Genomic DNA, 12,912 nt, shown 5'->3' with positions numbered 1-12,912 from the left:
CATATATATCAATTTTTAATTCTATATATAGTCCATTCGGTTGATTGTGATTTTATATATTTATGGTAATTAAGAGATTCTGATATGAGTATTGTGATCAATTTAAATTTTTTTAATATATTTGAATATTTCTAATATACCTATTTTCACTAGTATATTCACATTGAATTTAGTTGTCACTAATATTATTCAACTCTAACTTTTTACTCTCTATTTTTATTTTTATAGGATCACTTGGCACTTTGTTTATGAAGTTGATTTTTGCAATATATACAATGTATAATGTTTTGCAACACATTTGTATTTTTGTAACTGCAAGAAAATGTATTTTGACATGCAATATTCAAGTCCACCACTGGAGGGCGATATATGTGCAATTTCTTCACAATTGTTTGGCGCCATTATGGCTATTTAAATGATGGTTTATTTAATTTATGTCAGGCTTGAGAAAGGGCTTATTGTTAGCCCGAAACGTTGCTGTATTTGACCTGTGTTTAAAAAATAAAAAGTCACTTTGTTCACTGCTGGAGACTACCTTCTTTTACTTCATAATGCCACCTGGGTGGCAACAGTTTCTGTGAAGAACACTGATATATAAAATATACACATACAGTCTTGCTTGGAATAATTATTTCCTTGCTGCATTTTTAAATATTTTTCCCATGTGGCTTATTTGGTTTTTCGGATTATCTGACTACAGTATAGAGCCTAGTACATATTAATAGTGCTTAATTGATCTTTTGTCAACCCTAGTGGATGGAGGTTTGTGCTGCTAAAGACCACTGTGGAAGACAGAAGTTGTGCAAAGCTATTTTTTCTGATGAAGCAAAGGAGAATACACTTTATGAAGCTGTAAAGTTTATCATGTTGTACCTCGTCATAGATGCTTATGAGAACATGAAGACTGAACAGGATTTCCCTGTCTTTCTCAATTACCTTTTTTCCCGGGACACATCATCCGACCCTCTTAGTTTCATGATGAATCACCTGAATTCTGTAGGTGACACCACAGGAATCGAACAGGTACATTGGGAGAAAATAGAAAAGTAGAATAATTGTTGAGTATATATAACATTTGTATGTAATGGTATATTTTATATGCACAGCAAATATAATTATTATTTGACTAACTGTGGTGGTTTTTTATTTGCATATATTTCCCCAGGCAATTTCAACCTAGGCTGAATAAGGCCCAACATAAATGTTACAAATTAAAATAACTGGTAACACAAAATATGTGCGTCCCATTCACAAGTAGCATTTAGCTAAATAAATATAATCAGGGGTGGACAATATCACTGTAGTTTATTAGTCAGGAGAGAAACATTATTAGTCCAGAAGGAAACAATTACTAGTTCACTCATTGTTAAAGATAGGAAAAAGTCCACTGCAATTTCCTACTATTCCGAGCTAGTGAACTAGTGGAGATTTCAAGCCCTGTATATAATAATTGCTAGCAATAAAAATAAATCTTTACTGTTAAAAGGGAAGTCAGAAGGACATACTGATCAATATGCAATTAATACAGAATTTAATAATAAAGAAATCAAATACAAATTTAAAAAGACAATGAATTGAACTAGGGACGTCTCCCTTAAAACTTGTGTGGTACCATAAGTAAAAGTCAGTAAAATCTGGAATAAACACACCCACATACAAGGACTTAGAAGCAGATATTTCCACCAGTATTCAACTTGATTAATGGTGCTTATAGCATATATTGTGATTTTGTGAATGTCACACTTAGCTTTTACTGTGATTTTCTCGGTTTTTCACTATATAAATTTCATAGTAAACTTCCTTGAACTGAAGAGGAACATAAATTCCATGGACAAACAGTCTAAATAGGTGTTTAAAGTCCCTTTACAATAGAATGTGGTTACTGAGGAAATTTTTTAGATATACTATACAGAATATTTTTACATACAAAATGTTCATTAGGTATTTTCTAGTCAGCTTTTAATATATATATATATACCTCATCACTTTTAAGTGATGTAACATGTAATATATGTGTGTGTGTGTGTATGTATGTATGTATATATATATATATATATATATATATATATATATATATATACAGGTGGCCCTCGGTTTACGCCGGTTCAATTTGCGCCGTTTCAGAATAACAACTTTTTTTTCAGTCATGTGACTGCTATTGAAAAGCATTGGAAAGCAATGCACTAATTAAAATAGCCAGTAGGTGGAGCTGTCCGCTTGTGTTGCAGCAAAGTAATGCAAGCTTAGCAGACTGAAATTAATCTGTGTACACAGAGAAGACCAGAATTTTCGAGCAACAAGATCTAGCAGCAACTTCCCTTTTATCTTCCTGTCCAACTGCTTGAGGTGAGGGTGCCTAACTGCCTATTAATCACTGCAGATTGAAATGCATAGAATAGGTGCAGACCCAATATTATCTAACATGCTAACAATGCAGAGAACTGTTTGCAGAAAAATGCAAGTAAAAAAAAACGTTTTTGTTCATTAAACTTAGTTTGATGATGATACAATTTGTTGTGTGATTATTTTATTAGGTGATGTTTAGCAAATGTTTTTGTTCATTAAACCTAATCTATATTATTAGGTTTATAATGCTGTTTAGCATTTAAAGTTTTCATTTCAAAGCTTTAAAAATAATGTATTAGATGTTACTTATGACAATTTTGAGAGGGGCCTGGAACCTAACTCCCTCACTTCCCATTGAATTACATTAAAAACTGTGTTTCAATTTACAACGGTTTTGATTTACAACCATTCCTTCTGGAACCTAACCCCGGCCGTAGACTGAGAATGACCTATAGTAGAGCTTAAAAGAGAGCAGCATCTAAAAACTCCAAAACAACTCATGGTGGAAATGGCTCAGCAATTAAGGGGTTAAAGTAGCTTATCCCAGTGAGCTTTAGAGAATCTACCCTGCTTCATTTTAGAAACATTAATTAGAAACTTTAATTATCACTAAAACCCTTTTGATGATAATGATGAATTTTTTTATTATTATTATTAATAATTAAAGTCAGCATCAGTTCTAGGGATTGTGATGGGACCCATACAGACCATTTATTACTGTAACACAAACCTCAGAGGTACCAGCTACTGTTACTGTCCTTTTTACATGCTCAGTGCTTTATGTACAGCAAGGAAGGAGAGAAAGTAAAAGAAGGGGATACAAATAAATAAATACATGTAGGAATAAGTAATAGATAAGACATACAACATCTACCACCTGCACATTTAATAAATTAGAAAGAGCATGCAATTTTAAACAACTTTCCAAATTACTTATATTATCTAATTTGCATTATTCTCTTGATATCCTTTGCTGAAAAACATATCTAGATAGGCTCACTAGCTGCTGATTGGTGACTGCACGTAGATGTCTTGTGTGACTGGCTCACCCATGTGCATTGCTATTTATTTAACAAAGGATATCTAAAGAATTAAGGAAATTAGATAATAGAAGTAAATTGGAATGTTGTTTAAAATTGTATTCTCTATCTGAATCATGAAAGAAAAAAATTGGGTTTAATGTCCCTTTAATGTTAAATTCTAAGACTCATGATTAACATAAAAGAGGTAGCAGTGCCTTCCACATCTAGCATACAACTTACAATTCTTTTTATCTTAAAGGAATAGTAAACACCTAGAGATGTTTACATAACATGTTTAGCTTAAGGGATTAAATGCTATACACTCCTCTGTGGGAAACTTAATTAATAACTTAACTATTTACATAATAACATTGAATGTAAACCTTAACATTATTTCTAATGTAGAAATAAAAACACAACAACTTCTTGGTTATAAAACCCGCAAGTCATGTTTATTGTGGCAACACAAAGAACCCAACGAACAGCACCAATAACATGGACCAGGGGGCGGCAATCAGGTACTAGCTAATGCGTAGTAACCCATGCTAACAAGATGGGCAGTACCAGGGATGCAGGAGAGTAAGCAGAGCGTAGCTCAATGCAAGAATGGCTTAGGGAGTTCTCGTCTTCGAATAGCACAGACAGGAGACCCCCCAGATGCGTGTCTGAGGACCTCACCCCTGTCCAGAAATAGCTGTCACTCTACCTCGCATCCTGTCCCCTGACACTGTCCAACCACCACGAGATTGCCCACATATCCAGGGCAACTCTCGATGCCACCCATAACTCACACAAATAGGAGTAGGGACTGTCTCAAGTCTTCAATAAACAGGTCCATGCCATGGTCAGGCAAATGCACCCCGTCACCTTGGTAGAGGCTCCGGTCAGCTGCCTTAATGTTCCTGTGCTCCACAGCAAAGCCTCTAAGCTTGAACATTAACTTTCTAAGTCCCTGTTCAGTTTTTTTCTGACTTGGAACGCAGCCCTGTTGTTGGCCATATGCCTCCACGTCACTCTCGGGACTATGTTAGACCACCCGATTCTCACACCAGGCATCCAAGCATTGAACGTGCACAGGTCTGACTGGATCACTACACTCAAATCTCGTCTGGGAATTGATCCAAGGTCATTTCCTCCCAAGTGGAGGATCAAGACGTGGGGTTTCTCCCAGCGCCTCATGGCATCCTACAGTAATCCAGGCAAACCTGCCCAGCAAAGGCCTCTCCTCCATACCCATCTAAGCACCACCCTAGAAGAAGAAAAGCCCAGCTGCTGTCCTCCAGGTCGTGTTGATGCTCGGATGGCTGCCCAGTGCAAGTCCTGCAAAAGAAAAACATGTTAAATTCTCACCAAAACAGGGAAACATCACAACATAAACACACCATACTAACTTAGCAGTGGGATAAAAGGGGTCTCACATATAAATGATACATTTTTGATTTCCACCTCCCCAATGCCTTTATACGGTCAGCGGACCAGCTTAAAGCAGCCATTGTAGCAGCCCCAACCCTAAATGAATGAGGGGCTATTGTATTTGGATTCAACCCTGCCTTTTCAGCAGCCCATCCTAGGACCCTACAGAATTGAAATCTCGTGAGAGAGGTACTGTCCTGGTGATTTAGAAATCTGTGAAAACCCACTGGACGCACGTCCAAGAAGGCCTTCAGCAAAGCATAAGGGCAACTTATGGTTCCCTGGTTTGTAGGGAGCGACAACCACGCGCCCCTACTTTCCTGATCCACTTTGGATCGGGGGGATAAATAGCAATACACCATTCTCTGCAAATCTCACATGCTCGAACAAGACCCCTCCAAGTTTGCTATTCTTTGACTGTGGTACTAATTCTCCCACTCTAAGGACCCCATGATATGCCATAGCAAATGCTGTGGAAAAGAGCTGCACCCCATAAGCTGAGGAGCAAACTTCAGGCAGAACCCAGAGCAACAGGATTAACCTATCAGAGGTTATGGGTTCGCATATATCATTCCAACATACCTTTGATCTCCGCCAGCCCCGTAGAATTTGTCTAACCAAAAATGTCTTGGATGAGTCCATCAGGGTAAACAACTTACAGAAAAAGGATACCGCCGCTAACCTCGCTGTTACCACCCCTTTTTAACCTGTCTACCTCTGAGCTCCGCAAGCCATCATAACAACCAATCTTGCTCACCTGTACAGGATGAAAATCCCTGAACCTTACAGAAGAAAACCCATTCTTCCCAATACCTTACGTATGATTTCCATGTGGAAGGTGCCAGGGAAGCCTTCAGTAGGCGTTAAGCGCAACTTTCCTAAAAGTATCCTATTAAAAATGGGAAAGCACATCAGCTATGATATTAGAAACCTTAGGTACATGCCTCACCTGAAACTCAATGTTCCGCTTAAGGCATCCCAAGACCAGAATCTGAAGATATCTTATCACTGCTGGGGACGATGAAGAGAGCCTATTGATGGCGAACACTACAATCATGTTGTCTGTCCAAAAAACAACTGATCTGTCCCTTAGTTCGTCACCCAATATCTCCAATGCAACCAATATGGGGAAAAGCTCCAGGAGGCAAAGGTTCCTGGTAAGCCCTCTGACTGTCCATTCAACTGGCTATGGCTCTGCAATCTTCTTACCATTGAGGTAAGCTCCATAACCAAAGGATCCTGCCACATCTGTAAATAAATTAATAGGATGCGTGGACGTCTGAGATTTGCGCCAAATGCAAACCCCATTGAAGTTCCTAAGGAACTGATCCCAAATCTGGAGATCGTCCTTCATTTGTTAACCTCAATCCTTGACTTCGGGGTAGTTAACCCTGGTAACAGGCGCTCCATTCTCTTGAGGAAAGTTCTTCCCATTGGGATGACTCTCCTCGCAAAATTGAGCAGGCCCAGAAGGGATTGCAACTCTCTCAGCGTGCAGGAAGCAGAAGAAACAATTCTTCGAACCTCTGCCAGCATCTTCTGAATTTTATCAGCCGAGAGTCTACATTCCTCTGCCACGGAGTCAATTTCTATCCCCAAGAATGTAAGACATGTACATGGGCCTTCAGTATTTTTTCTGCCAGGGGTCACCAAATGTATTCATCAAAATCCTCATGGTGTGTAAGAGCAGCTCGCATTACCTGGAACCTGGTCTTCCTACTAATAAAAAATCATCTAGGTAATAAGCAATTCAGTCTTCCCCCCACCACCTCGGCCACAGCCCAATGCAAAAAGGTGCTGAAGGCTTCAAAGTAAGCGCAGGAGATCAAACATCCCATTGTAAGAAAACGATCAACATAGTAGGATCCATTGAAAAAACAAACCATTAAGTAAAAAGAAGTTGGGTGAATTGGAATCTGAATGCTGACTCCACATCTAACTTTGCCAGCAGGGTGCCTCATCCTGCCGTCCGCACTATAATAAGTGCGTCGTCTAAGGACTGATAGTGCACCATGCTCAGCTCAGCCGGGATGGCATCATTTACTGACTTAACCTTGGAGATGGAAAGGGGTTGAATCATCCTAAACTTCCCTGAATCCTTCAGCACCACTCCTAATGGGGAAATAACCAACCCCAGTATTGGTTTCTTCCTAAAGGGGCCTGGCATGCAACCCAGCAAAACTTCCTTACCCAACATCAGGGAACTGGTATGCAGATTTGAAATTCCTGCATGTTGTGGAGCATGTAACCTTACCCCGAACAGGAATGACGAAGCCCTCCTGAAGGCCTTTCCTTAGTAAGGCCACCGTACCCTTATCAGATAACAAATCGAGCCATGGACTAATTGCGGCCACCCTCAACGGAGTGTCCACCCTTACTTGCAGCAGCGCCTCTTGGTCCTGTCCTATCCTGTTTCTCAAACTTTTTAATGCAATCTGTGGCTGGGTAAGGCCCCCCGCAGTTGCGGCATGCATGCCAAAAGGAACACAAAGTTCCCAGTGCGCAATGCTTGTCCTGGAATATCCAGCACACCCCAGTGGGATGCATCCGGAATCTGTTTGTAAAACTTACCTGTGGTGTACCTGCAGAAGGAGCAGAAATCCATGGGACCCTTTCTAGACCCAGCCGGGCCCAGAGCTGCATCTCCACACATCGAAAGTCCAGTAGAGGATCACCTACAATTTTCCTGCGAAAAAACCTCATCGTAATCACGCCAGGCTCCTTCGCGATAGTTCTCAATAATTTCCATGTTGTCCATATACTTTAATATGGCCAAATTCGGATCAGGTCTTTTCTCTAAATAGCAAGAAGCTTAGACCCTGAAACACTTCCTCCACTCGCTGAACGTATCCGGGCGTTGGAATTTTTTAGGCCCAGTCCCATCCTCGGCTCTCTCCTTTTGCCTATAGGCTTCCACAGAGAGCTCGAAGATATTAACGTACTTCCCGTTCTGAATGCACTTGACCATCTTAGTTTTAAGATGCTCATGCAGATCATATGTGGACCTGGAGTGTGTCACCGTGGAGCGCCACCTTACGGTTGACAGGTCCACATATGTCAGTGAGTTTAGTCCGGGGTTGAGATGCCCTAGCTGACATATCAGAGGTAACAGGCTCTGAGGACCTTTGTAACCCTTTCCTAACAGCCTCCTTATCTTCTGTCAACCACCTAAGCATCCTGTACATACGTTTATGCCCTTTGGTGTCTAAACCCAAAGCCTTATCATTCTCAGAACCAGAGTCATCGGATGATCACGTGAAACCCCTAAACCCCACTGAAACTGAGGACTCGACGTCCTGTGCCCCTATCCCGGTTGGTAGAGCCACCACACCCGATGTCGATAAACGCTCATCCTCTAACACAATTGAATCAGCACTGCTCTCTGTACCTCTCTCCAGGCAACTCCCTGAGTCTCCTGTAGTTGCCATATCGCTATCCTGAAAAACTGAATGCAAGAGAGGAGTACCACAGGGCAGAAGTTCAGCTCTCCCCCTCCCTCTATTCACACTCTGATCACCCCTCCCTTCAAGCACTCTTGGTACACATGGGTGCTTGCCCCGCCCTTTTCTCGCTTGCACACTCTGTTCATTCACAGAAAAATACTAAATTTCGTCACTAAAGTGAACTGCCTTAGGGGCATCCAAAAGGCCCAAATCACCTTGTGCCCTCCAGCCACCCACCGGATCAATAGCCTCCAACAAGGCCTGATCCGAAAATTCAGTTATAATTGTGGAGCTGCCCCCCTCACCAGACCCACCCTGGGAAGGGACATGGGGAGGATTAAGTAATGGAGTATAACCTTCCTCATCAGACGAACATGCGATCCATTCCTCTTCTTCACTTTCCTCCACAACTTCTCTTTCTGCAGATTCCTCTGGGGACTCCATGGATCGTTTTGGTGGTACTTTTACTCTCTTGGAACGCTTCATGTGAAACTTTCAAAGAAACAAGCAGAAAGAGGATTTGGATTTCCTGTATAGGTCTTAAAAAGATAAGCCAACCCCTCCTCTCTAACTGCAACATTTTTTTTCACACACACAAGAACACTCCCACTCCTCCGTCCTGGCCTTAACCCTTATGTGCATTCCAGGCAATTTGCCTTACATTTCCTATGTTTAATACAACAACTTTGCATTATACTTTCGTTAACTGTTTGGCTCCATTTTCATGTAATTTATCTCTAAAGATAGAAAATGTTCTAATTCTCAGAACTTTAAATGCATCGTGTTGGCTTCTGTAGGTTAACCCTGCTACACATCTGTCCCTATTTGGCTTCAATTAATAAAAACTGCAGAACAGAGGTGGCAGATGAGTCAAGGAGCAGCGGTCTTATGACCGCTGCTTCTTAACTTAAGTTTCAGGTGGACCTTAAACTTCGGGGGTAGATTACAGCATCCGCTGCTTGATAAATCTACCCCCAAAGCTCCTCCAAATAAGACAAATGGTGGGTGAAAATTGACTATTAAAAAACTATTGCAGTAAAAAAGATATTAATGTGTTAGAAAAATGTTTAGAGTTGGCTGATATGTTTTTCTATAGCAACATAACAGAAATGTCTTGTAATTAGAAGGTGGTTATTTTCTTTTTAAAGGGATAACATTGCATTGCCAATACTATAATATAAAATATGTAATAAATAATGTGATATATAATACAATATAGTATTAATATAATAATACTATATTAGAATATATGATATTGCATTACAATTGTGTTCACAATCAAATATGAATAAGTAATACATTTTAGTGCATATAAAACTCAGTATACAGCAGCAGACCACATTCAAACAATGGTCCCTGTCACCCCTTTGCTTATGGCATTTGTGAGAGACAAACACTGTTGCGGGTTTCAGGTATTTCAAATATAAATATTGCTTTATTCAGACAATTGAAAGCGCCTTATTATCAGACCACATGCAAACAATCGGCTAGATTACGAGTTTTCGTTATGAGCTGTGCGGTGCTAACGAGCAGTTTTCTCTCACCGCTCACTTACCTACAGCGCTGGTATTACGGGTTTTTACAAACCCGGCGTTAAAAGGCAAGAAGTGAGCGTTGAGCAAAATTTTGCTCCTTACCGCACTTCAATACCAGCGCTGCTTAAGTCAGCGGTGAGCTGGTGGTACGTGCTCGTGCATGACTTCCCCATAGGAATCAACAGGGTGAGCCGGCTGAAAAAAGTCAAACACCTGCAAAAAAGCAGCGTAAAACTCAGTAACGCAGCCCCATTGATTCCTATGGGGAAATAAAATGTATGTTTACACCTAACACCCTAACATAAACCCTGAGTCTAAACACCCCTAATTTTACACTTATTAACCCCTAATCTGCCGCCCAAGATATCGCCGACACCTACATTATACTTATTAACACCTAATCTGCCACTCTGGACACCGCTGCCACGTACATTATACTTATGAACCCCTACTCTGCTGCCCCCAACATCGCCGACACCTACGTTATATTTATTAACCCCTAATCTGCCGCCCCCAATGTCGCCGCAACACTCCCGCCTCGCAAGCATTAGTTAAATATTATTAACCCCTAATCTGCCATCCCTAAAATCGCCGCCACCTACCTACATTTATTAACCCCTAATCTGCCGCCCCAACGTCGCTGCCACTATACTAAATGTATTAACCCCTAAACTTAAGTCTAACCCTAACCCTAACAACCCCTAACTTAAATATAATTACAATAAATCTAAATAAAAATTAATATTATTACCTAAATAATTCCTATTTAAAACTAAATACTTACCTATAAAATAAACCCTAAGCTAGCTACAATATAACTAATAGTTACATTGTAGCTAGCTTAGGGTTTATTTTTATTTTGCAGGAAAGTTTGTATTTATTTTAACTAGGTGGAATAGTTATTAAATAGTTATTAACTATTTAATAACTACCTAGCTAAAATAAATACAAAAGTACCTGTACAATAAAACCTAACCTAAGTTACAATAACACCTAATACTACACTATAATTAACTAAATTAACTAAATTAAATACAATTAAATACAATTAACTAAATTAAACCCCACTAAATTACAGAAAATAATAAACAAATTACAAGATATTTAAACTAATTACACTTAATCTAATAGCCCTATCAAAATAAAAAAGCCCCCCCCATATAAAAAAAACCCCTAGCCTAAACTAAACTACCAATAGCCTTTAAAAGGGCCTTTTGCGGGGCATTACCTGTAAAAAAAATACAAACAGCCCCCCAACAGTAAAACCCACCACCCACACAACCAACCCCCCAAATAAAATACTATCTAAAAAAAACTAAGCTCCCCATTGCCCTGAAAAGGGCATTTGGATGGGCATTGCCCTTAAAAGGGTATTTAGCTCTTTTGCTGCCCAAAACTTAATCTAAAAAATAAAACCCACCCAATACACCCTTAAAAAAAAACTAACACTAACCCCCTGAAGATAGACCAACTGTTCTGAAGACCGGACATCCATCCTCAAGGAAGCGGCAGAAGTCTTCATCCAACTGGGCCGAAGTCCACAACGAAGCCGGGAGAAGTCTTCATCCAAGCCGAGTGAAGTGGTCCTCCAGACGGGCAGAGGTCTTCATCCAGACGGCATCTTCTATCTTTATCCATCCAACACGGGGTGGCTTCATCTTCAAGACATCCGGCGCGGAGCATCCTCTTCAAACGGCGGCTTCTTACTGAATGACGGTTCCTTTAAGTGACGTCATCCAAGATGGCGTCCCTTAGATTCCGAATAGAATTCTATCAGCCAATCGGAATTAAGGTAGAAAAATCCTATTGGCTGATGCAATCAGCCAATAGGATTGAGCTTGCATTCTATTGGCTGATTGGAACAGCCAATAGAATGCAAGCTCAATCCTATTGGCTGATTGGATCAGCCAATAGGATTGAACTTCAATCCTATTGGCTGATTGCATCAGCCAATCGGAATTAAGGTAGAAAAAATCCTATTGGCTGATGCAATCAGCCAATAGGATTGAAGTTCCAATCAGCCAATAAGATTGAGCTTGCATTCTATTGGCTGTTCCAATCAGCCAATAGAATGCAAGCTCAATCCTATTGGCTGATTGCATCAGCCGATAGGATTTTTCTACCTTAATTCCGATTGGCTAATAGAATTCTATTCGGAATCTAAGGGACGCCATCTTGGATGACGTCACTTAAAGGAACCGTCATTCAGTAAGAAACAGTCGTTTGAAGAGGATGCTCAATGCCGGATGTCTTGAAGATGGAGCCGCTCCGCGTCGGATGGATGAAGATAGAAGATGCCGTCTGGATGAAGACTTCTGCCCGTCTGGAGGACCACTTCTCCCGGCTTCGTCGAGGACTTTGGCCCAGTTGGATGAAGACTTCTGCCGCTTCCTTGAGGATGGATGTCCGGTCTTCAGAACAGTAAGTCTATCTTCAGGGGGTTAGTGTTAGGTTTCTTTAAGGGTGTATTGGGTGGGTTTTATTTTTTAGATTAGGATTTTCAGGGCAATGGGGAGCTTAGTTTTTTTTCTATAGTATTTTATTTGGGGGGCTGGTTGTGTGGGTGGTGGGTTTTACTGTTGGGGGGGTTGTTTGTATATTTTTTTTACAGGTAAAAGAGCTGATTACTTTGGGGCAATGCACCGCAAAAGGCCCTTTTAAGGGCTATTGGTAGTTTAGTTTAGGCTAGGGTTTTTTTATTTTGGGGGGCTTTTTTTTATTTTGATAGGGCTATTAGAATAGGTGTAATTAGTTTAATTATCTTGTTATTTGTTTATTATTTTCTGTAATTTAGTGTGTTTTTTTGTACTTAAGCTAATTTAATTTAGTTAATTGTATTTAATTTAGTTCATTTATTTAATTTTAGTGTAGTGTTAGGTGTTATTGTAACTTAGGTTAGGTTTTATTTTACAGGTACTTTTGTATTTATTTTAGCTAGGTAGTTATCAAATAGTTAATAACTATTTAATAACTAGTTAAAATAAATAGAAACTTGCCTGTAAAATAAAAATAAACCCTAAGCTAGCTACAATGTAACTATTAGTTATATTGTAGCTAGCTTAGGGTTTATTTTATAGGTAAGTATTTAGTTTTAAATAGGAATTATTTAGGTAATAATATTAATTTTTATTTAGATTTATTTAAATTATATTT

General features: G+C 39.8%; 1 protein-coding gene across 1 annotated transcript in view; it reads left to right on the top strand.

The window, feature by feature from the left end:
- OTULINL (OTU deubiquitinase with linear linkage specificity like) overlaps nt 1-12,912 on the top strand; it is a 209,111-nt gene that overhangs the window by 194,193 nt on the left and 2,006 nt on the right. The window contains exon 7 of the mRNA XM_053714576.1: nt 754-1,023. Coding sequence (XP_053570551.1) covers nt 754-1,023 — 270 coding nt within the window. The remainder of the gene's footprint in view (nt 1-753; nt 1,024-12,912) is intronic.

This window comes from Bombina bombina, chromosome 5 (assembly GCF_027579735.1).
Source record: "Bombina bombina isolate aBomBom1 chromosome 5, aBomBom1.pri, whole genome shotgun sequence".
Classification (NCBI taxonomy): domain Eukaryota; kingdom Metazoa; phylum Chordata; class Amphibia; order Anura; family Bombinatoridae; genus Bombina; species Bombina bombina.
This window is presented reverse-complemented; position numbering and strand designations above follow the sequence as displayed.